The 24,162-nt window shown below is 41.3% G+C and overlaps 1 protein-coding gene across 1 annotated transcript in view; it reads right to left on the bottom strand.

Annotated features, from left to right (window-relative positions):
- The window catches only part of NOL10 (nucleolar protein 10), a 73,573-nt gene that overhangs the window by 26,422 nt on the left and 22,989 nt on the right, over positions 1-24,162 (bottom strand). Inside the window, exon 13 of the mRNA XM_034766507.1 lies at positions 20,609-20,661. Coding sequence (XP_034622398.1) covers positions 20,609-20,661 — 53 coding nt within the window. The remainder of the gene's footprint in view (positions 1-20,608; positions 20,662-24,162) is intronic.

Here is a 24,162-nt window from a genome sequence, read left to right on the forward strand (position 1 = left end):
TAGTTATAAAAGGGAGAAAATTTCTGATGGGATTAACCTCCCCAAAAAGATGATGTTACTGTAAATTAGATTTTTTTTTTTTTTTTTTTTTTAGATTTAAAATTCTTTGTATTTTAAAGGGCAATTAAATTAACATTAAGAGGATGATATTGTAATACAAGAGCCTCATTGTGGTACAGCTCTGATACAATGCAACTGTTAATCTATGTTTTTGCATATGAATTTAATGAAAATAATTGAAAGAAAATGTATGAAATCCCACCGGAGCTCTCCTGATAATACCACACTGTTGTCATCCCATTAACATTCCACTGAAGTTAATGAAATGTTAAGATATACCAGATATTATTTCAAAAACACAGCACGTGCTTGCTAACCTGTATTTGGTACATTTGATAGCAATTGAGCAGTTAAATGTTGTTTAACTAGTCAGTTTCATAGTCAGCGCCACAGCTTCATTTGAGCCATAGAAACAACAGACCCAATCCCAAAAGGGGCTGAACACTCTAAACTCCTACTGATTGCACAAGGAAGTTGAGGGTGCGCAGCACCGCAATGATCAAGCCCTATGAGATAGATAGAACGAAGTTGACTTTAAGGAGGGGAGAATACTAGGTTAAGCATCGGTTGGATGCAGTTGATGAGCCCAAGCCCATACAACTGAAATTAACAGGAGTTTTGCTATTGACTTCAAAGGAAGCAGAAGCGAGTCCCAAGTTCTAGTTCATAAAACGCCCCATTATAGGACCCTAAAAAAGAGTTTATAGTAGAATTACCAAATTGTAAATGGGATGCTAGAAATTGCAGTAAGTCTTTCTACTGCACAAAAAAATAGTTTGTACTATATCTACTGCAATAAAAATATTAAAATATATATTTGCAAGCAGCAGAAATCAGATTTCCAAATGCAGTTATATAGTTTAAACTGCACTAAATTGCCCTGAAGGCAGAACACAAAACTAATTTGTAATGCTTCAAATTAACACTTCACATTTTACAAAACACACAAGGATATATGGATTATCAAGTTATCAGTCAGTCAATCTTAGGATTCTTATTTTAGGTCAGTATTGATTAATGTGTAATCTTGTAAAACATCCATTTACTACTTTGTTATGGGTTCCACAGCTATTATAATGGCGGCTTTACGTGTGGGATTCAAAAGGGGGACTTCAGTTCCTAACTGCCACTATAGGCACCTAACTAACTCCCCCTGCATCGCATAGGGAGCCTGCATGCCTAACACAGAGCTGTGAATTCCACTTGGCAGCAGGACCCCTAGACAGCAGATGCTGCAATGCTCAGCACATCCCCCCTGTAATTCCCACCTCCGCTGCCTACTTAACACCATATAACTTGTATCTCTATTCTTCATATTAAATAAGCCTCTCTTTTAGGGGTTTCCAAACTGGTTATTTACCTTTGAATGCAAGATCTTAGCCATGTGGCAAAACTATTTTTTAAATACATTAATACAAACAAAAACAAAAACAAAGGTGCATCATGTTTGAATAACTAGTTCAAACAACAAAGAGAACCTTTTACTACAGCTTGACTATGCAGTCAGATTTGTCTTCAACAGGCAGCACACAAAATTATCTAATGGTGGTCTTCAAATTAAGGTGGAACAGAATTGTTCTTGGTTGGTCAGATTCTCATTTACAATAAGGTTATGTCTACGCTGCAATGTAAGTCCAGGGTTCGAACTCAGGCTCATGCCTAACTCCCCTTCATCATAAATTGTGCTAACCCAGGGATCGGACCCAGGCTCCCAGTGCCCCTGGAGGTGGAGGGTCCAAGCCTGAGTCAAGCTGGGACCCAGCGTTCAATCCCTATTGTTTTGCAGTGTAGGCACAGCCCCACTTGTCTCGTGCTCTGGGAGTCTACCAAAAGTATTCCACAACTCCACAGGCTCACTTTCTTTATCCTCTGTACAGTCAAGTTTGGTGGACTGTCAAGTTTTCCCACACCGTCCCATGAACAAATGGCTATAGCAGCCACACTTTGGGAGGGCACTAGGAAGTCTGGGATATATTGGTGGTGGTGGTGGTGGTGGTGGGCGGGGGATGCGGTGGGGTGGGAATGACTCAGGCCCACGTAATGCAGCATAGATGCTGGAGCACAAGGTTTCAACAATTCCTAATCTGAGGTTACAAGTGAGCATAGACAGACACTCTAGGCCTACGTTAGACCCAGGGTCTGCTAACTCAAATTCTACTAACCCTGGACTTACACTGCAGTACAGACATACCCTAAGGCCACTTTACATTGCTCTGGTAATGCACAGGGGTCTTAAAATGGATGCAAAATGTAAGCTATTCTCATGGCAAGGCTCCTTTACGCTGCGAGAAAGTGGTTAAAAGGAGCATTAGTGTAAATGAAAACCTTTATGTTTGGGGAATGCATTGAGGAAAACTTTTTAAAAGAGAAGGTTCTCTAATAAAGGTGGATTCTTGTACAGTTTTTACTGTGTATTTAGCCTGACAGACTAGAATAGATATGAAAGGTATATATTCTTTAGACTCTGATGGTGCAAGTTCATATGCCCATGCAGAGCCCCAGTGACTTCAACAGAGTCCATCCATGTATATGAGCTTACTGGATTAGGACTTTCATGCAAAACTTGTCTTAATGTATCTATATTTTTAATTAACATTAAAAAATTACTTGTTAAATTTTCAATAGAATGCACTTGTTAAAATGTTAAGTATGTCTAAATGGGCACATAATTACACTTGCACATGCTTTCGGGTTTCAATAGTGCTCCTTAATTGCAGAGAGACTATAGCAAGCCTAAATGAGGGAGGAGAAACAAATGGGTGACCCTCAGGGTATGGGTGGCGATTTAAATGTGCAATTGCATTTTCATCATAATTAGTTCTCTAATTGCACAACCAAGTTTAGTCAATGCACTTGCATGAGTAACTAATTATGACTCACATAAAGAGTACTATTTTTAATGCTTTCTTCTCTATTTCCTAAAATTAGAGGTATCGATCTGAATGTGCAACAATTTTCCATCATCTGTATTGAAAAGGCAAGAGAAGGAAGAAGGCATTTTTACTTTAACACAATTACTAGCCAAGAACAGAATGTTGTGCACCAGCATTTAAACAGGGAGGTAACATCACGCTATCATGACCCTAGGGCAGTAGAGGGCACAGGTAAAAAGACAGACTGATCTTGGTGTGAAACAATGCACTGTGGAATATCAGAGGGAGGACTGAAATGTTAACCCAAAATACAGACTGCACAAAAGTTTTCCCACATTAATTTAATTTTGAAATGAATTTAACCAACTTTCAACGTGAATTATCCAATTTGCACTAACTAGCCAATTAATTCAGAAGAAGAATTGCATTGTGGACACAGTCCACTTTAATTTATAAAACGGAGTCCACACTAAGCCCCCAGTTCGAACTTGAATAATGTAGCTGAAGTCGAAGTATCTTAGTTCGAACTTAAAGGTACTTACCGCGGGTCAACACGCGGCAGGCAGGCTACCCCGTCGACTCCACCTACTCCTCTCGCGGAGCAGGATTACCAGCATCAATGGCGAGCACTTCCGGGATTGATTTATCACATCTAGACAAGACGCGATAAATCGATCCCAGAAGATTGATTGCTTGCCACCGAACCAGTGGTTAAGTATAGACGTACCCTTAATGAAGGACAAAATCTTCTACTCATTTAGTACAATAAGCCCAAACTGTTGGTCAAGGCATTCCTGTTTTCAGATACAGTCAATGATCTGAAGGACTAGTCTTTTATCCATTTTCCATCAAATATTATTTTTCAACCATCTCATAATAATCTGTATAAACCCATCTCTCCTTATCTATGGTATAAATGATCAAAATCAGCCTCTCCAGTCAAGACTACCTCTGCAATCATATCATGATTGACATCAAGTCTCTGACACATCTGTGGTTCTAAATTCTCTGTTCTGCTACCTTATCTTTTTGGCATTGCTGAGTCAGGCTGCTCAGTAATTTTTACAAAAATCCAATAAAGTGTGAAATGTATGTTTCCATTCTTCATTTATATTTACAATGTAGAAGGAACCAGAGGCCCCAAAGGGTCCCATAGGAGATATCTCCAACATAGACACATAAGAAACAAAAAAGCCTACCATCTAAGAATCTTGTGCCTTTGTTAGCATATATCTGACTGCATCTCATATATAGCCCAGATCCAACACTTGTTACATCCATACTCAGAATTTTGTAAAATCACATGGAGAAATAAAAATCAGATATCAACTGTAATTTGCTACCTTTGATTTCCACAGGCTCGTCTCTGATTTCTATCAAATCTGCTCTTTCCAACTTAATCTCTAAAACCAGCTCAAACTCTGCAAACTGTTACTTTGGCAAGTACTCCCAGTTAGTTTAATGCAGTAACCTGCCTGAATAAGGGTTTGTGGGATTGGTCCCATGTCTCTCTCCCATAAATTTCTATTTTTTAACATCTCACATTCTCATTAGACTCAATATGTGGGAGATTGAACACCATAACCATAATCACATCTTCTCTTTAGTAAGCCAGGAGCATATTGGAATGCAGTTTTAAACAAGAAATCAGATGAGAATCCCACATTTCACTTTTTGCAGCATACAACTGGCAGCAATATCACATCTGGTTTTCAGCCCATGTGAGCTTAGGTCTGATGGTCCCATAACTTTCCTGCTATTACAAACGAGGGGACAATTCCAAATTCGGATCTCGACCCAAGTATGTCCAGTGTGTCTTAGCAGCCCTTTTTGGTAGAATATTTGTAAATCATATTGAGGAAAGGGAACCAAACTTACTCTTCAAGGAAATGGACCTGCTGTGCCTGCATACTCTATTTTCTTAGAACAGGTGGCACAGATCAGACATTAGCACCCAATTACAATTTTTCTACATTTGGGAAAATCAGACTTCACCTTCCCCCAGAAAACCACAATTTTCTTTGGATCCATATCCTTTGCTCTCCTCCCTCACCCAGTCAAATGAGAAATTTAAAATTGGCTACAAGCACATAGCAGCATTTTTGTTGGGCCTTTCATAACCCATCTCTCCAATTATCTCTCTATCCTTTCCACCTTCTGGTTTAGACACCATTCAGCCCATTTAGTTTTCTATCTCAGGATGGAATTGCATTAGAAGACTATTTTTTCCCAAGTGATTCTTAAGCCTTCTACCTCTTAATTAGTTTACAAGGTATTCTCAAAGACATTGCTGCAGATATTCTGACATTAAACAGTAAAACTTGACTTCCATAATTCTTTGATATGCCCTGTCCAGCATATGAGACAGACTTCTGAGGATTTACAAGCGAGTAACAGGTCACTTGTATATAAAGTAGGTCCAGTTTAATTTTCTCCCCTACCAAAAGGTTCATTCCCTGTAGTTTAAGTTAGTGTGTCACTAGCTCAAAAGTCGTAACAAATTAGATGGGACAGTGGGCATTGCTATGTTCTCCCTAACCCCACGGCAAATCTCCCCCATGCATAAACATTCATATACTGAAAACCTGGACAATGTGTTACAAGAGTTGTGCCAATACACCACTTTTTGTTTTGCTTATTCAGCATGTCAAAGAACACCACACTCTTATTAAAAAGATTTTCTACGTTGATACACAGACTGCTGCAAGAACTTGTACAGATTTAGTGTAGTGTGTAATATTTAATATCTTCCCATTCTGGTATTATCTGATAATAACCATTACTTTTGTTAATCCTGGCCAGTTTGACTTTACAGTTTTATGCATCATATCCTGTGCTCTGCCAGGGTTTTGCAGTCAGTTATTCATTGACAGGACCAACTTCACATACTGTGGGTGACTTCTGGGATTCTGATTAAAATAATGGATGTGTTGCTCATCGTCTGTGGGAGCAGCCCTGAGGAACAGGAATCATTAAGAGTTTAAGTAATAGTTTTTCAGAGTAGACAGGATAGTCACTCCTTAAAAAAGGTAAATAAAATTAATAGAAGCCTCTTTTTGAGGCAATTTCCCTTTGTTTCTTCCTTTTAATGCATCATTTATTCTGCTCTTATTAGTTGTTTTAACAGCTGTCTTTTCAGATCTTCAAGTGTCCCCATAATAACAAAGTCATTAATTAAAAAAAAAAAAAAAAGAAGTCTTCTTGTTCCTCTGTCACAGGGATAGGCAAACTTTTTGGCCCGAGGGCCACCTCAGTGTTGCAAAACTGTATGGAGGGCCAGGTAGGGAAGGCTGTGCCTCCCCAAACAGTGTGGCCCCCTCCCACCCTCTGACTGCCCCCCTCAGAACCTCCAACCCATCCACTCCTTGTCCCCTGACTAACCCCTCCTCCCGTAACTGCCCCCTTGGACCCTGCCCCCTATCCAACCACCCCCTGCTCCCTGTCTCGACTGCCCCGACCCCTATCCACACCCCCGCCGCCTGACAGCCCCCCCCCCCCGGGATTCCCACACCTATCCAACCCCCCCGTTCCCCGTCCCCTGACCACCACCCTCAGAACCCCCTGCTCCCTGTCCCCTGACTGTCCCCCGGGACTCTCCCCCCCACACCATGCTGCTCAGAGCAGCAGGAGCTCGCAGCCCCGCCTCCTGGAGCCAGCCACACTGCCCACCAGGAGCGGCGGGCCAGAGCGCTGGCAGTGCCGCGTGCTGCGGGAGGACAGCGAGGGAGGGGCTGGGGGCTAGCCTCCCTGGCCAGGAGCTCAGGGGTTGGGTAGGACGGTCCCGTGGGCCGGATGTGGCCCGTGGGCCGTAGTTTGCCCACCTCTGCTCTATCATCTCCAACTCTGATCTCTCCTTTTTGTGGTCACCCCGTTTGCCCTGGTTGGTGACATTTTTTGTTTATTGTCTTACCTTTTTAGTTTTAGGTTCTGGTTCCTGGTCTCTAGTATTTTATCATCCAACATCTTGCTACCACTTTCATTGTTTCCTACATTATGTTTGGATTTACAGATCTTTCTTTCCCCTAAAGAAGTTTTGAAAAGTTCCTCTATTTGTGAGGAACATATTGGGGCCACATTCACCATTGCTGTCAGAAGCTGCAAGTCCATTGAAAACTCTTTTGTCCTTCTATAGTATCAGATTCAGTTTTCATCTTTTATGTCTTGCTTTTCAGTATAACCAGCAGTGGCTTTAAGGGACCATCAACAGGATTTTAAGTTTTCACCATAATCCCTTTCAGATTTTGATATGAAGACGGGGAAAGGGAAAATCTATGTAGATATATAGCTGACATACCTGAGAGGTGGGGAGAGGAAACTAAAATCCCAGTGGCTCTACATTAGATCAACTGAGCAGTTGAAGCTAAGAAGGGCTGTGGGAGCAGACAGGGCTAGTGACACTCAACATTCCTTTTACCACATGCCAGACTATTACTTCTGCACAATCCCCAGATTGCTTAAGTGCAGCATCTGAGCTGGATCTAATGAAGATCCTCCTACTAGACCACTATGTCCTGCAGCCACACCTATGACCGTGTGTGCTTTCACACACTTGCGGTGCAGCAGATGCAGCTACATGAACAGGTATGCGAGAGTACCCAAGTAAGCTGACTGGAGTATAGGCTGTCAGTGGACTTAAAACAAAAACAAACCCTGAGCACAAGCTTCAAGCAGAGTCTCACAAACAGAAGTGGAAGGAGAGTCAAAGGCTCACTAAAGCCTTCATTAATCCAGTCTAATGAACTTGGGAAGCACTAACACTATGATAATGGATTCCAATATAAAACCTTATGATAAATAAGTTGCCCTAAATGAGTTTTTTTTGTTACCACATTTGAAATTTGCAGAAATTCCATTTCCAATTGGATTTGGCACCTACAAAACTATTTATATTTACTTACTTCTGAATTTCTTCTTGCTGACAGCCATTTATCTAATTGATAGTGACACACCAACAGCAGGAAAGCCTAGCAGATGAAATTGCTAAACTTAAGTAGGAGACACACTGGCTTTGCATCAATAGAAGCACTTTAGTCTAAAAAAAGCACACAAGTTTCATAAGTGTCATTTTGAAGCACAAGATTTGTATGTTTTAAAAAGGATGATTTTACAATTTGTAGAGACCACGCATGTGGCCCATCATGCTGCTCAATACTGTCTCATTGTTTCCTTGTATTCTCTTTTCTGGATCCATATTGTCTTTGTGTTACATACTGTACAATCTATGGGGTCCTGGTCCCTGACTAGAGCTCCTAGGCACTACAGTCATAAAAATAAATAATACTTTTCATAAGCTTTACAACCTCTAGGGTATTTGTATCCTGTGTATTTTCTGATTGCTGTGCTGAACAGAATTTTCATGTTAAGGACTAATAATTGGTGTTAGTTAACCAAATTGCCCATGAAAAGAGGAAAACTAAGAAAATTATTTCCTTCTGTTTGATATTATTTAGACACAAATATACTATAATATTCTGTGGGAACACAAATCCCACAATACCCTCTCCTTCTTACTCTAGGGGCTGTTGTTGGTGCAGGACACAGTGGAGCTTTATACTTGCAGAGGGTTCCCCTACAGTGGGAAGTTTCCAGTGGCTACCTTCAGCTGAATTAACGCAAAGAAGCCTTTGCAGACTGGAGAATCTGACCCAGTAACTTTGAACATTGGCAGAGCACTTTTACCTTGTTTTCCAACAAACAGAAAACCTTGGGTGCCCAGGATACTAAGCTCAGACAGTATGTTAGAAGCACACGGATAGCACCTCCCGGCCCAAATGTGTGTCTCATTTATCTTGACCCCACCAGCTGCATGGTAATGTCTATACCAAGACACAGTTTGCATTTTTAATGCTGGCAAATACACAGATAGCTTTAGAATATTATCCATGAAACTTGTGTGTTATTGTTTCCTGGTCAGCATTGCACTTCCATAGCCTCTGACTATTTCATCCCATTGTTCTTCATAATGAAGTGCAGCAACCCAGCTGATACATAATTTTCTGAAAGATCTTTCTCCACTAACAGTATTTTAAAATTCCAGGGGATAGAACATGGCACGGATTGCGGCAAAACACATTTAATGAAGACCCTCCACTATTTATTTTAAAAAAAGCTTCTTTCAACATTCCACTCTTTAAAGCTGTTCTAAATTTTAGACTGTCATCTCAAAATACAAAAGAATTCCATGACAAGAGTATTTTTAGAGCAACATTAAGGCTAAGGGTAGCTCAGAACCCAACTCGAAGCAGTAAAAATCTAAACAATACGGGAGAGGAACACAAGAGACTGATTTCAATCAGCTTGTATTAGTTTATATTGTATTATAGAGGCCAACTGATAAAAGTTGCTAAGAAGAGTTATTTCTAGAAGCCAGAAACGGAAAGCTCCATCAGGTCATCTTGTCCTTAGCCCTGACAATACAGAATTTTTTTCATGTGCTGCATCGTCCACTGACTTGTCTAGCTCAGTTTTAAGTCATTTAGAGCAATAGGGGTTTTGACACTTTCCTTAGGAGACTACTCTCAAGTATATTAGACTTTCCACTGGAATTAAATTTATCAAAAAAGTTTAGTCTATGTATTGTTGTGGAGTCTGAAGTGTTGGCCGTGTTCAAGGGAATCCTGCGGGGAGGGGGGAGGAGTAATGGGAGGTGTGTGTGAGAAAGCTGACAAAGGATCAGGAATACTAGGTCTAGTGGTATGTTTTCTAGCTTGTGTAACTGAAAAGTTAGTTGGGAATCTGGTGATGAGCAAGTGTGTGCTAAGTCATTGGCATGGCAATCTAATTTCTTTCCTCACAATGTCCTCTCTTATAAGCTTTGAAGGAAGGAAGACTGGCATATCAGTTCTCAACTCCTGCCTGATAATAGACAGGGAAGGAAGGGTAACTGTCGGGGTCTCCAATTCATCTGTTCAGATAATGTAGAGATGTCCAGCATAAACTGATAAAATGTAAAAGTCTATTCCTGCAACTGTACATAGCTGAGTTTCAGTTAGGGACCAGTTAATGATTTGCAATAAGTTCTTTTAATAGCTTTTCTGAATATAAAAGCAGTTTTCAATATGAAAATAAAATATGTAATTCCTAATGTTGGCTTTCATCCATCTGCTGATTGTATTTAGTGCACAGCTTTAAGTGTTAGAAACGGAAACACATCTTTACATCCCCATAACCCTGTGACTGTTGGTTTATAAGTATGAGGAGTCATAACCGAGGAAGGATTTAGCTTAACAGTAAAACACACTATAAAATAGTATAATCTGTATAAATTACTCACAGGAAAGAGTAATCTACCCGATACCTATATGAGTTGAAACAATGTAGAGGGTGGGTAGCAGCACAAACATTTAAAGTTACCCTCCAGAGAAAAATCACAAATGCTTGTTTTATTAGAAGGAGTCTACCATGACAAATATCCAGTTACTCTTTTTTATGTACTGCTAGACAATACCAGTTCCTAAACTCTCCCTCCATCATTATTACATCCTTCAAATACTTGCAGATGATTTCCTTCACCCTTTCATTGGCCAGGGCTAAGTAAATTACTGCACTGTCTCTATATTTGCATAAACATGACAAAGAAAAACACACATCGAGTACAAGGTCAGATACATTGAACTACCAAGTGCAACTTTTAAAGAGATGCTTGAGGTTCAAATCTTCTGCCTCCTTAGAGAAGGAAAAGGAAAAAAACCCAAGAACCATTTTTTTATTTTTAAAATGAGAACCCAAGAATAGAGGTCCCTATACTTCTGATTCCTTTGCAAACAAAAGTCCTGTGGCACCTTATAGACTAACAGAAGTATTGGAGCATAAGCTTTCCTGGGTGAAGCTTATGCTCCAATACTTCTGTTAGTCTATAAGGTGCCACAGGACTCTGTCGCTTTTTACAGATCCATACTAACACAGCTACCCCTCTGATACTTTGCAAACAAACTCTCTGCACATTTATGTAAAAGATATTCAACTAAGTCAGACCCATAGAATCAATTGGCAGGGTACAGGCACTATCTGTAGGTCAACGACTGCCCATCTACCCAAACTTTACAACAAAGACTGTCCAAGGAATTCTCTTCTCTGCAATAGCTCAGTAACAGTGCTCCACAACACAAGCTGTAGCGCATTGGGGGGTGAAGTGGGGTGGGTGTCTGAGACAAGCCTGGGAGTGGGGCCACAGCATGTAGCACTGCCAGAATTCTGGGTAGTATTGCTGCTTCTAGGCAGTCAGGGACAGACTGCCTTCCTGGACTACTGAAGTTATTCCGGGGGCCATACACCTCTCAGTTTTATGCTTCACCCCTCTAGAAGCACACCACAAAATCTCTCAGAAAATCAGCATCTGCATGTATGGTGGTGAAGGAAACATACCATGTAAGTGGCAGAGAATTTACTTCTGTCTCAAGCCCCCTCCCAGCTACCAAGCAAAAGGTGGAGTCTGCAGTTCAATTCAAAAATTCTCATGCACATTATTTAACCTTCAAAAAGCAGGAGTGCTCTGCAATGAAAATTTGTGCACAACTTGGAATATCAAATCTGCTGGAGAAATGATAGAGAACACTGCAATTAAGGACTCAAATAGAGCTCAGAAGAAAATGGGAGCTACACAGCAGAGGATTAATGAACAAAAAGGGCAGTATCTTGTTGGCTTCTTTAACCTCTATTATTATTAGAGCTAGAAATGTATGGATATACGATCTAACTCATAAAGGGAGGTCTTACCTGGACTATTTAGCCTACCAGGAAACAAGAGGGCAAGTAGATAACCACATTACTGGTCCCTTCTAACTCATAGGATGACTGAAGACACTTGCTTTTTCCTTACCAGTTACAGTAAAATTTGCTAATTGTCTAGAATTCAGTCTGAAGGACTTTTGATATAATAATATTCAATAATTGTTATGAATGTAAAAACTGGAGCACAAAAAATAGTGGCCATAGTGTAATGTATTTTGTAAGGAGTGTTGTCCCGCTTAACTAAGCTACCTGAGCTGTTTGGTGTAGTCTGCATTTAGACTGGCTACTTATGGTCATGAGTCAGTGTAGTAGTGTCAATTTAACATGGACAATTAATTATTGGATTATCATGTATTAGATATAATAGGAATATGAAAGCTTCATATACTTTCATAATGCATTCACATGATTTTAGCTGAACACCACCAAAAAGATTCCACAGGATGACCAGGAAATTGCTTTCTGAATCTCACACATTGATGCTTTTGGTATTTATGCTTACAAGGGTGTGATTCTTCTGAACCAATTAATGCTGACGGAAAATAGAGGATTTCCTTTGTTGGGAATGTGCTACTTTTCAGCCTGAAAACCTTCAGGTTAAAGATAGGAAGCTCACACTTCCGTCTGCATAGACAAACAATTTTTGTGTGTGTGTTAAACCTGTTAACATACTGTAAGACAGGCCACATATTGTTCATCTAAAACTCATTTCATAGTGTATTTGCTCAAACTCATGTTTAAGATATCAGGATGATATGGATAGAACTTATTTTCAAGTTTACACAACAATCAAATACTTTAAAGAGTATGATATACCAAGTCTTAAAACAAGTTACTCTTTAGTTTTTAATAAGAAGTGATTTTCTTAATACTAAAAAAATTTGTGCTTCTAATGCCACCACCCTTTAGCCCGAGGCTCCCAAAACATCTTTGTCAGCACTAAATGGTGATGAGGCAGGAATTTTCCATAACATTTTTATGAATGGTATGCACCACAGTGATTTACGTGACTATCCAGTGGGTGCACAACAGTACTTAGAATGCACCTGGACCACAGTGGGAGACATGAGGTGTTTAGGTCATTCAACTGCCTAGGGTGATATGAATGGGTCCTTAAGGACTGGCTGAAACCAACCCATATCAACAGAGGATCCTGAAAGACAATGGTAACCTCAATCGCCAGGAGACTCGCACCTAGCAACCAACAGCCAAGAGGCAGGAGATTGCCACCATGGCCACCCCGCCTGTAGGGAAGCAGAGAAAGGCCTTGAGTCAGAGAACAAAATGGAAAGGCATCAGGCGGCTGTGGTAAGAGCTGGCCCTTTGGAGAGAGACAGCAGCTCTGATCAAGACTGACAAAGGGACAGAGAGAAAGTGAACCAAGATGGTTCCTAGCACAGCTCAAGGCCAAAGCTTTCAACCAGAACCTTTTAAAGATACTGCTTGGAAGAAATGAATCATCAAAGGGCAAAATCCCCACAAGCTGATCTTGAAGCTTTTTCAAGTTTCATGTAGGACAACAGCCCTGAACAAGGAAAGGGCTAAGGAAGCAAGTTATTTTCCAAAGCCACCTGAAAGTCAAAGATGTTCTAGGAAGTTTTAGAGACTAATGTCTCTTCCTTGCACCAGAAGCTAAACTGCTTCCAGTCAGAGAAGCCAGTCTATGTGGCAATATGCCAAGACTTTAGGAAAGTCAACAACTTCTAAAGCAGACACTTTTAATTTAGAAAAATTCCACCCTCCTCTTTTAACAACCAAACCAATACACTAGAGTTTCCAGATTTGGTATAAGTATGTAACCCCACATCAGTTGTCTTTGAGTCTGGGACATGAGAGTCAGTCTGCCTCGAGATACTTAAGCAAGGATTGCGTTCGTCAGTGTATCCAGTTTCGAGGCATCAGTATTAAACAGCTTCAGCCCCTTGCCTTCCTTAGCACTTTGTTCAGCAGAGATAACTTGCAGGAACCTGTTCCATAGCATCAAAGAGGCACAATACTTTGCACCTGCACAGACTACTTCATCCTTGACCTCAACACATAAATGAGCTTGGTTCATAGATCAGACCACCAGGAGCAATATAATTGCTAGAGCCCTACCAAATTCAGGGCTGTGAAAAACGTGTCACGGACCATGAAATCAGATCTCCACCGTGAAATCTAGCCATTGGAGGGGAGTGGAAGGGAGGGGAAGCAAAGGGCAGAGCTGGAATGCATAAACAGGAGTAGGGGTAGAGAGGTTATTTTACCTCTGCATTTGGCACTGGTGCAACCACTGCTGGAATACGGTGTCCAGTTCCAATGCCCACAATTCAAGAAGGATGTTGAAAAATTGGCGAGGATTCAGAGGAGAGCCAGGAGAATGATTAAACAATTAGAAAACATGCCTTATACTGATTGAGCTCCTTGAGTCTATCTATTTATCTTAACAAAGAGAAGATTAAGGAGTGACATGATTATAGTCTGTAAGTACCTACATGGGGAACAAATATTTAGTATTGGACTCTTCAATCTAGCAGAGAATGGTACAACACAACCCAATGGCCAGAAGTTGAAAACTTCAGACTGGAAATAAGGCAAATTTTTTAAAGGTGACAGTAATTAACTAATTAATTGGAACAGTTTACTAAGGGTTGTGGAGGAGTGTCTATCCCTGACAATTTTTAAATCAAGACTAGATGTTTTTCTAAAAGATCTGCTCTAGGAATTATTTTGGGGAAGTTCTATGGCCTGTATTATATAGAAGGTCAGACTAGATTATCACAATGGTCCCTTCTGGCCTTAGAATTTATGAATGAACTGTTCCTCCTTACAGGGACTCCAGGATATTTGTAACTGGATTTCTGATCTCAATTAACCATTCAGCACTAACTTATGATGTAGGCAGGCATCTGTCAGATTAGCATCTGCACAGCTGCTTCAGTTTCAAGGTACGAAAACATTAAGACCTTTTTTTAAATGTACAACACACTGATTTTTTCAAATTGTCAGCTAAGACAAGCCTTATACAATTGCTCCAAAACCTTACAAAACAAAACTTATGAAATGGAAGAATACTGAGAACATCCCACATATTTCACCCGTATAACACAGTCACCAGCCAGGATGGGAATCCAGGACCTTTGGCTCCAGAACTGAAATGACAATCTCCAGGAGCTGTAGCAGTATTATGACTGCTCTGAGCTAGCAGCTGGAAAATGATATAGTCACACAGTCATTCTATTACACCACACAAGAAGCTGCAGGTGGATTAATGTAATTTTAGCAACATCAAGGCGTAAAGACTGTGTTAAACAGAAAACTGGTCAAAACCTCAAATGTGGTGCGATTGTTATCCCTCCATAATACAGAGCAGGGATCGGCAACCTTTCAGAAGTGGTGTGCCGAGTCTTCATTTATTCACTCTAATTTAAGGTTTCACGTGCCAGTAATACATTTTAACGTTTTTAGAAGGTCTCTTTCTATAAGTCTATAATATATAACTAAACTATTGTTGTATGTAAAGTAAATAGGGTTTTTAAAATGTTTAAGAAGCTTCATTTAACTTTAAATTCAAATGCAGAGCCCCCTGGACCGGTGGCCAGGACCCTGGGCAGTGTGAGTACCACTGAAAATCAGCTCACTTGCCGCCTTTGGCACGCGTGTCATAGGTTGCCTACCCCTGATATAGAGCTTCCCATTTTCAATGGTAAAACATCTGCCTCACAGAGCTGCCCTGAGGATTTACATGTCAGCAATCTTATATCCATAATTTGTAGGTGGAAACACACACAGACCTGGATTCTAACCCTGGTTGTCCCTATGTACTCATCATATGAGCTTTCAGAGACTCAATTTCAACATCTCATTTTTAAATGTCGATACAAAAGCTTTTCTACCTCATAATGATAATTTAAGACTCTCAAATCCTTATATCAGGGGTTCTGAAATCCTTGAACAGATGGCATTACATAAGTGGAGGACAGACTAGACTAGAGGATCACAGTGGTCCTTTCGGGCCTTAAAACCTATGAATCAATTTATCTGACAGCTGCAATTATAGCGAAAGAGTTCCTGTTTCCGATTTCAGATCTCAGTCCATTGGACCTCCCTGCCCTGATGGAGTTTTTCCTCCTCATTTCCCTGGCAGCAGTCTCTGGGTACACTACTGGCTCAGTGCACACTTTTAACATCAATAGCCTTCAAATATCCCAAAGCCCACATACCTTTGATTTCCAGCTTCCTGAGGCACACATCCTGGCTGATGGGATGCAGATTCTGAATATTTGCATAAGCTGTAGGTAACTATTAAGCTGCTGCCAAACTGCCCAATACACTTCAGAGGCACTTGCCCTCATTAAGGCCAACAGAATAAAACAAGAATGGAATTTCTAGGCCAGGCCCTTTGACATATAAGCCAAATAAAACTAAAACATCTCATCAAGGGCCAAATTCCACTTGGCCTTTATGCAGTGCAGGGAGGGAGTAAGGAACCATTAAAAGGTCTGCACAAGGCCTTGACAGAACTGCAGTCTCTGGGCCCAGGCACTGCTCCCTTCCAACTATTCTGGGGGTAGATGCTGCACCCCAAAAGGGGTGGCGATGGGGTATATCCATGACTATCCCCGCTACATATCTGAGTGTAGCAGCATCTATGCGCTCGTGTACCAGGGAGCTCCTGAAAGCATCCTGCCTCTGTGCTCCCTTTGGGACATGACTAAATGTTATCTAGGGTTGCCAGGTGTCTGGTTTAGAATGTAAAGCCCAGTCAAAAAGGGACCCTAGCGGCTCTGGTCGGCACTGCTGACTGGACCGCTAAAAGGCTGGTCAGCAGTACAGCAGGGCTAACACAGGCTTCCTGCCTGCCTTGGCTCCATGCGGCTCCCGGAAGCAATGACATGTCTGGCTCTTAGGTGCAGGGATAGCAAGGGGGCTCCGTGCGCTGCCCCCGCCCCGAGCACCGGCTCTGCAGCTCCCATTGGCCAGGAACCATGACCAATGAGAGCTGCAACGGTGGCGCCTGCAGGTGCAGGCAGCATGCAGATCCCTCTGATGACTCCGCCTAACAGCCAGACATGCCGGCCACTTCTGAGAGCCGCCTAAGTTAAGTGCCTCCCGAAGCCCGCACTCTCTCCTGCACCCCAAGCTCCTGCCCCAGCCCTGAGCCCCCTCCTGCACCCCAAACCCCTCATCCCTTGCCTCACCCCAGATCCCACACCCCAAGTTGGAACCTTCACTCCCTCCCACATCCCAACCCCCTGACCAGCCCAGTGAAAGTGAATGAGGGTGGGGAAGAGCAAGCGACAGAGGGAGAGGGGATGGAGTGAGCAGGGGCGGGGCCTCAGGGCGTGGCGAGGTGTGGGCAAGGGTGTTCGGCTTTGTATGTTTAGAAAGTTGGCCCTAATGTTATCCCCTTTCCCCACAAAACAGGTATGTGCCTATATGGCACAAGTGAGCCCTAATTTTCATTGTTAAGTAGTGCAGTGCAACAAACTCTTCTATCTCAGATACCTTGCCCAATTAGTAATGAACTTTGCGCTAAAGGTTGAGGCATACTGGGTTATTTATAGGTATTTCCATAACTATCTCTGCAACTCCTAAATCTTAAAATTAGCAGTACAGTCAAAAATCTAGTTTTAGCCTTCAGAATGGAGATGCCAGAGTCTCTCCATAACATTGTTTGTCTATTCTGTCTGTTCCCTGAACATTAAATTTGCTTTAACAGTTGCAGGCATAGCACCAAAGCATTACACAGATGAACCTCTCAGACAGAGTCCCTTCAAATGCTCCCTGACCATCACCAAAACAGCTGCCTGTAGCTGTTCCACTATGCAGGCTTCAAAAAGCTTAAATTGTTACTAGTACAATAGGGCATTAAGAGACACCTGAAGACAACAGCAGCTAAAGTTAAGACATGAAACAACCATCTGAGCAAACTGATAGGTTAGTCATGGGGTGCTCGTGCTCCAACTTTGTGGATGTCAGCTCTTGCCACCTCTTATTTGGTGGTGGAGTACTGCGCACCAGTTTGGAGTCGAGCATCACACATCAAACTCGTGGATACATGCCACCAGGCACATCATCTCCGGCACCTTGCGTCCAACTCCACTTCTATGGCTTCCAGTTCCGAGCAATATTGCTCCTCCTCATATCAGACAAGAGGTTGCCACTGGCAAGTTACTGGAGAAAGCACATGCCAAACCAAACCTCCCACTGCACAATGACCTTTTAAAATCACCAGCTGCATGTTTGCTGTCACGTTGCCCATTATGGTCTCATCCGCCATGCCAGGATGTTTGGGTGGAAACACTCTGGCGATAGGAATGGATATCTGTTATAATCCCCAACCAGTCCCTCATCGCCGACCCCACAATCTGCCTGCCTGGTTCTGACCTGCCCTGTCGCCAATGGTCCCTGTTGAACAGGTTCCGGACCGGGCAAGGTCTCTGTGCAACCAACCAGTATCGCTGGGGCCTTCGTGACAGCCCTTTGTGCAGCTGCGGCGCAACACAGACTGACGCACATTGTCGATGAATGCCTGCTGCCAAGGTTCAGCACTGCCCTAGAAGGACTGCATCACGCAACTGAAGATGCCATCGCTTGGCTAGACAACTATGCACACGCTAAATAATTAAGAGACAGGATCAGTTGAACAGATTCTATTTGAGTGTGGCACATTAAACTATCCCCAAAGGTTCTGAAGGAACATTGCCTTGTACATTAGTAAGCCCTTTCTGCTGGCATTTATTTGGTTGTGAAACTAAAGGATAATAAATCAGCTCTTGTTTGCATCTCAAAAAGACAGGACATCTGAAGCAGTATTCATGCCTAACTTGCAGCAAATAAATAAATTAAGCCCTTCTTTGTTGGTAAAATTGAATCCTGGCTCAAACCAATCCCATAATAGTCAGAAAACTTGCCTGTGGAAAATTGGACTAGTTAGAACAGCAAGTTGCTGGGTCTTGGAGGTTAAGATCTGCTCAGAGTAGCCACAGGGTAAAGCAATTTTTGTCTCTCTGCAAGGGAACCATCACATCACTCAGGATGCCAGAAAGTATGGAGAAAAATGAAGAAAATGGGGGAAAAGGAGAAAATTTTGAACCTAGGCAAATGCTGACTGTAACTGGAATAATATGTGCTCTACACAAGTACCTATGCTACGACACTAGGGAACATCTGGCTATGCATGATTTACATTTCTCAGATAAAAAGAACAGGAGTACTTGTGGCATCTTAGAGATTAACAAATTTATTAGCGCATAAGCTTTCGTGGGCTACAGCCCACTTCTTCGGATGCCCCACAAAAGCTTATGCCCTAATAAATTTGTTAGTCTCTAAGGTGCCACAAGTACTCCTGTTCGTTTTGCGGATACAGACTAACATGGCTGCTACTCTGAAATTTCTCAGATATATCTAAAATATAATGCAAAATGTTGCATTCAGAAACACTGTAAATTCAACAGCCCTAGAAGGATTTTAAAAACGTCAGACTTTTGAGATGGACAAAATGGATTCTCTTTTTAGTTGTTTTACAATTTATACAAGTATACTCATTGGAAAGAAGTATACTCATTGGAAAGGAAATTAACCAAAATAAGTCTTAATATAGCATTTTGTAACACAGCATGTCTGTCCATGAAAAAGGCGGCATACATGCAATGTTTTCATTATGAAACAACATTGGATTTGTCACTGCAAAACCCAGCACCATCAAAACAGAACATAGGTAAGTTACTACATCTGTAAAGCACATGCAACATTCATAACATGCACAAAAAAGATTCTGCAACATATTCAGGATTTTTCAAGCTGTTTTAGAGACAAGCAGTACAGTCACTAAATTGTTCAATTGAACTGAAAACACCGACAGGACACTAGATTGAAGTTATGTTAAAAATGTTTCAATCTTCCTAAAGATAGAACTTTGCAATAACTCATAAGCTACCACAGAAAACTTTCACACTACATGCTGGACTCAGAAGGAACAAATTATGAAATTAACAATGATAATTAAGGAGCCAATCTGTAGAGCAAGTCAGATTTGTGAAAGGGCAGCATTGCCAGATTGTTGAAAAGGCTTTGTGGCCCTATCTGTGCTCAGCTATACCAACATTTTTGGTTTAAATGCATGATCTAGAGCCAACATGAATATAATGATTGGTGAAAGGCCTATCTATTTTCAGAGGTGGCGTCCCTTTGTGTGTGTAAAATTGCTCACATGTATATTTGCACCTGAACCCTGCAGAGATAAAGACATGTGCACACACTTTAAAAAGTCCAAACATGCATCGGTTAGACTAAAATGCAGGTGTAGCTGAATGTGAGCAACTGGAGATTGGGTAGAAGCCTGGCTAAAATATACCTCAAGATTGATGATATATATTTAAATTTCTGAAATCAAAAGCTCCAATTCAAATAGGACATTGGGTAACCAGGTGCTAAGAACTGCCATCAACATTAAAATGGCTGAGAAAGCAGCGGCCAGGGCTATAGTGCCTATAGCTGTACTATGATGCTAGGGTAATTATTTCAGAAGACAGTTTATACCTTGATGGTAAGCTCCACATTTTATATTTAATAATCTATTTTAACAAGTTGATAGACAATATGCAGATTTTCTCTCTCGGGCTCTGACTGGATTTCCCACTGCCACTAGTCAATTTAGGAATTGTTAAGAGTGTGGCAAGCTTCAGGGCTGATTTTCAATAAAATAATGATGTAATATAAATACACCACATTTTGTTTCCAATACCTAGTTTAGCAGGAGATGAAGCAATAGATTTTAGTTACAAATTATTACACATGCCTAGAAGCCTTATTTATAGATTTCCAGAATGAATTCAGTGTGCATGCAAAATTTACTACAGAACAATTTGACAAGATAATGTGCTACATTAAAGTGCTGACAGTTTTAAAAACAATATTTCATAAATATTTCTAGCAGGGCCAAACTTATTTGCATTACTTACTGGAATGTAGTAGATGTTCATTTTAGGGTCTTCATTGGCCGTCAGCAGCATTCCTAAAGAGTGACACAATTACATGGTGTAAACAATGGCTAGAAGAGACTAGCTTATCTATTTTATTATTTTATTTAGAAGTGTTTGAAGAAAATAGGTCTTATTCAGTACAGAGCAGATTTGTACATCAAGTCCATTGTCTTTACAGGACTTTAGGAAAAAAGAATTTAACTGCAAATTTTATTAAAATAAGACTAAAAAGGAACAGTTATTAGAATAGCAATCTGAGTAAACATGAAAGATCTTTGAGAAAAAAATAGTGCTAACTACAGCATATCTAAACAGAACTAATTAGGACTTAAATAAAGCCTGTCAACTGCGCCCCAAGTAAGTTGCTTGTCCCTGCCTCATTGTCCTATTTAAAAAATCCCACTATTGCTAATACTGGTTCATCTCCACCGATGTGAGCACTGTTATGAACCCTATTGTATGTGGGCTGCCAGGTGCTGCTACTGTCCTCTCACTCTGCTCAGAGGGCGTCTAATTAATACTGTGCTTAACATGGTGGCCAACACAAGTGGAGATGAAACAATGTTAATTCTGGAGTGAAATTTTTGAAAAAATTTCCCTCACGTTGATAGGGTCCTCATCTATAGCCATTTTTAGCTTCCTGTTACTTGGAGATCGATAGACCGTCTCAGTGAAGCAACTGCCATTTACAGTATTGGTGATGATCCAGAATACATCATTCTGGGAATCAGAGGTATGATCTAAGTACAGAAGTGGGAGCCAGGATCTCGTGACTCAGATGGCAATTGCATTTATGTTGTTGTTGTTGTTGAACAAGCCAGTTTACTGCTGTACATCAATTTGTGCTACTTTAAAATGGAAAATACCTACCCATACAGAGGTATTGTGCAGACTGCAATGCTTTGAAGACGAGAAGTGAGGTACACCTGGCAAGTATTATTAAATCTAAGCAAACCCAGAACTGGCAACAGGCTTTGTGCAAGTTTGATGTGACAAATGATATGCAATACTTCCCCCCACAAAACAGGTCAGTAAGGACATTCAGAATATATTTCTGCATTTATGTCACTTGACTTTCCTAAGTAAATGACCTTTAAATAATACAAATAAGCAAAAGCATGAAGGGGGGAGTGTGGAAAATCAATCAATTTAGATAACTTTCTGACCTAAAAATGTTCTAAAAGATTCCACTGAGACTATGAATAATGGGGTCAATCATCATGTAGCCAGAGGGGAGAATGTATACCCAAATAGAGGCACACAATTAATATGGGTTGGATAATCCCTTCCAGCCAATCCCTTTATTAAAAATACACAATACAGTTAGACTCTAGAAGATGGAAAAAGGGCTGAATATTTCTGGCACACCAAGAGAGTCACAGTAGCAAGGTTAAAAACCAAGCCCAGAAAAGTTTACGGGCAACCTAAACAAAATCAGAAAGATTTATGGTAGATTTCATGGATTAACAGTGCCTTGGAGCATTAGCATTTCACTGCCACTAGAAAAGGAAAAACAGTTCATTCAGTGAACAGGGAAAATCCCAAAGACAGAACGGTAGAAGCAGTTTACCAATTATGCCTAATGCTTCAAAGAAGACAGTAAAGGTAAGCATCTTTGGGAAGCTTCCACCAACAATTAGAGGAGGAAACAGTCTCAGGGACAGTACCTGGGTGTGTGCTACAGGGGAAATTTGAGAAATAGAATAGGAGAGTCTTGATCAAAGAAGTCTTCTATTCATGTTTCTGCTGTCTCAGCTTGTTAGCCTTGACCATCCTTCATGAGAACAGAGACACACCTATCAAACCACAGACCAGACTAATCTTCTTATATGCAAGAAATTTCAGACTGGAATAAGAAAGAACTCTCTTTTCAATGGGAAGTATTAATATGGAGCCTGTTTGAAAAAAACAAGTTCTTTAGAAACTTACAATGAACAGAAGCAGATGGGACAGAGAGACTTCTACTCAATGGAAATATGATTATGACTCAATCAATATTATACACCCAAAAACGTAGTTAACACAACTTAGATAATGCAGAGTTAAGGGTGGCCAGTGGTGCCTCATGCCCTCCAAATATGTGGCGAATGGCTGAATTTAAACCTCTGAAAACCAGGAAGTACAGATAAGGTACATGCCAACACAACCTTAACTCTGCACCCCCACCCCCGAGATGACTGGGAATTATCTGCATGCATTCCAGCTGCCTTCACTGTGTTATGTGTAGTTGTATCGAGTGGTGGAGGGATTAGCTGAGCAGCTTGGCAAAACTGTGGTTGTGATATAAGGAGATATACAGAAGGAGTGATCTGAGCCTCTCGCCAAGGCACCCCGGGAACGTAAATGAAAGTACAGTGTTTGATGGACTCCTGTGCATAAGGGCGAAGGGGTTGTACAATTTAGCAAGTTTCTTCTTGTGTCTGTGGAGGAGGCTGTGTTTGAGTGCAGGGCAGGTATAGGTAGCTCCTGGCTAGTACCCCTCACCTGAATACAAGTTTTGCCTTAGCAAACATAAGGTATTAAACTCTGTGCTACAGTAATCATGTGCCCTGTTCCCTGAATGTTCTGCACTAACTGCAAAGGCAGATTGCTAGTGGGCATGTTCTGGGCACGCTGGAGCATCACTCCAAGGTCAGAGTTAAGATGGTAATAGACTGCACCTTAACTCTGCTTCCTAGTTTTCAGAAGTTCGCATTACTGTAACTCTATTTCTTGGTTTTCAGAAGTTTAGCCACTCTCCACGTTCCAGAAAGGTAAAAGGCACCACTAGGCAATCTTAATTCTGAGATGATGGATGTTGTGGACATTTAATTTCCTTGTTTTTATAAAAAAAAATAATTTCTTAGCATCCCCATGTACCACAGTCCAGGTCTCCCTTTCCACTGCCTCTGGCTCCCTAGCAACAATTACCCTGGCCACAGAATGCACTTGTCGCATGTTAATCCCTTCTCTCCCTGCTATCTTCTCATTGTCTGTCTCTGCTGTCCAAAACAACCTGGTTCTCCCGCCACAAGAGTCCTCCCCATGGAGAGGCAGGTGTCAGTTTTGGAGGTGCAGACTGAGGAACTGGGGAGAGGCTGCAGGACCAGTATAGGCATTGGCATGGAGTCAGTGGGGACATTTTCTGAGGGAATGGACAGACACTCCTTGCCGCTCCCCATCCTGGACTCAGCACTTTATACTTGGTAAAAAGAACAGGAGTACTTGTGGCACCTTCGAGACTAACAAATTTATTAGAGCATAAGCTTTCGTGGACTACAGCCCACTTCTTCGGATGCATACAGAGTGGAATAAATATTGAGGAGATTTATTCCACTCTGTATGCATCCGAAGAAGTGGGCTGTAGTCCACGAAAGCTTATGCTCTAATAAATTTGTTAGTCTCGAAGGTGCCACAAGTACTCCTGTTCTTTTTACCAAGTATAAAGTGCTGAGTCCAGGATGGGGAGCGGCAAGGAGTGTCTGTCCATTCCCTCAGAAAATGTCCCCACTGACTCCATGCCAATGCCTATACTGGTCCTGCAGCCTCTCCCC

The sequence above is a fragment of the Trachemys scripta genome, chromosome 3 (assembly GCF_013100865.1).
Source record: "Trachemys scripta elegans isolate TJP31775 chromosome 3, CAS_Tse_1.0, whole genome shotgun sequence".
Lineage (NCBI taxonomy): Eukaryota > Metazoa > Chordata > Testudines > Emydidae > Trachemys > Trachemys scripta.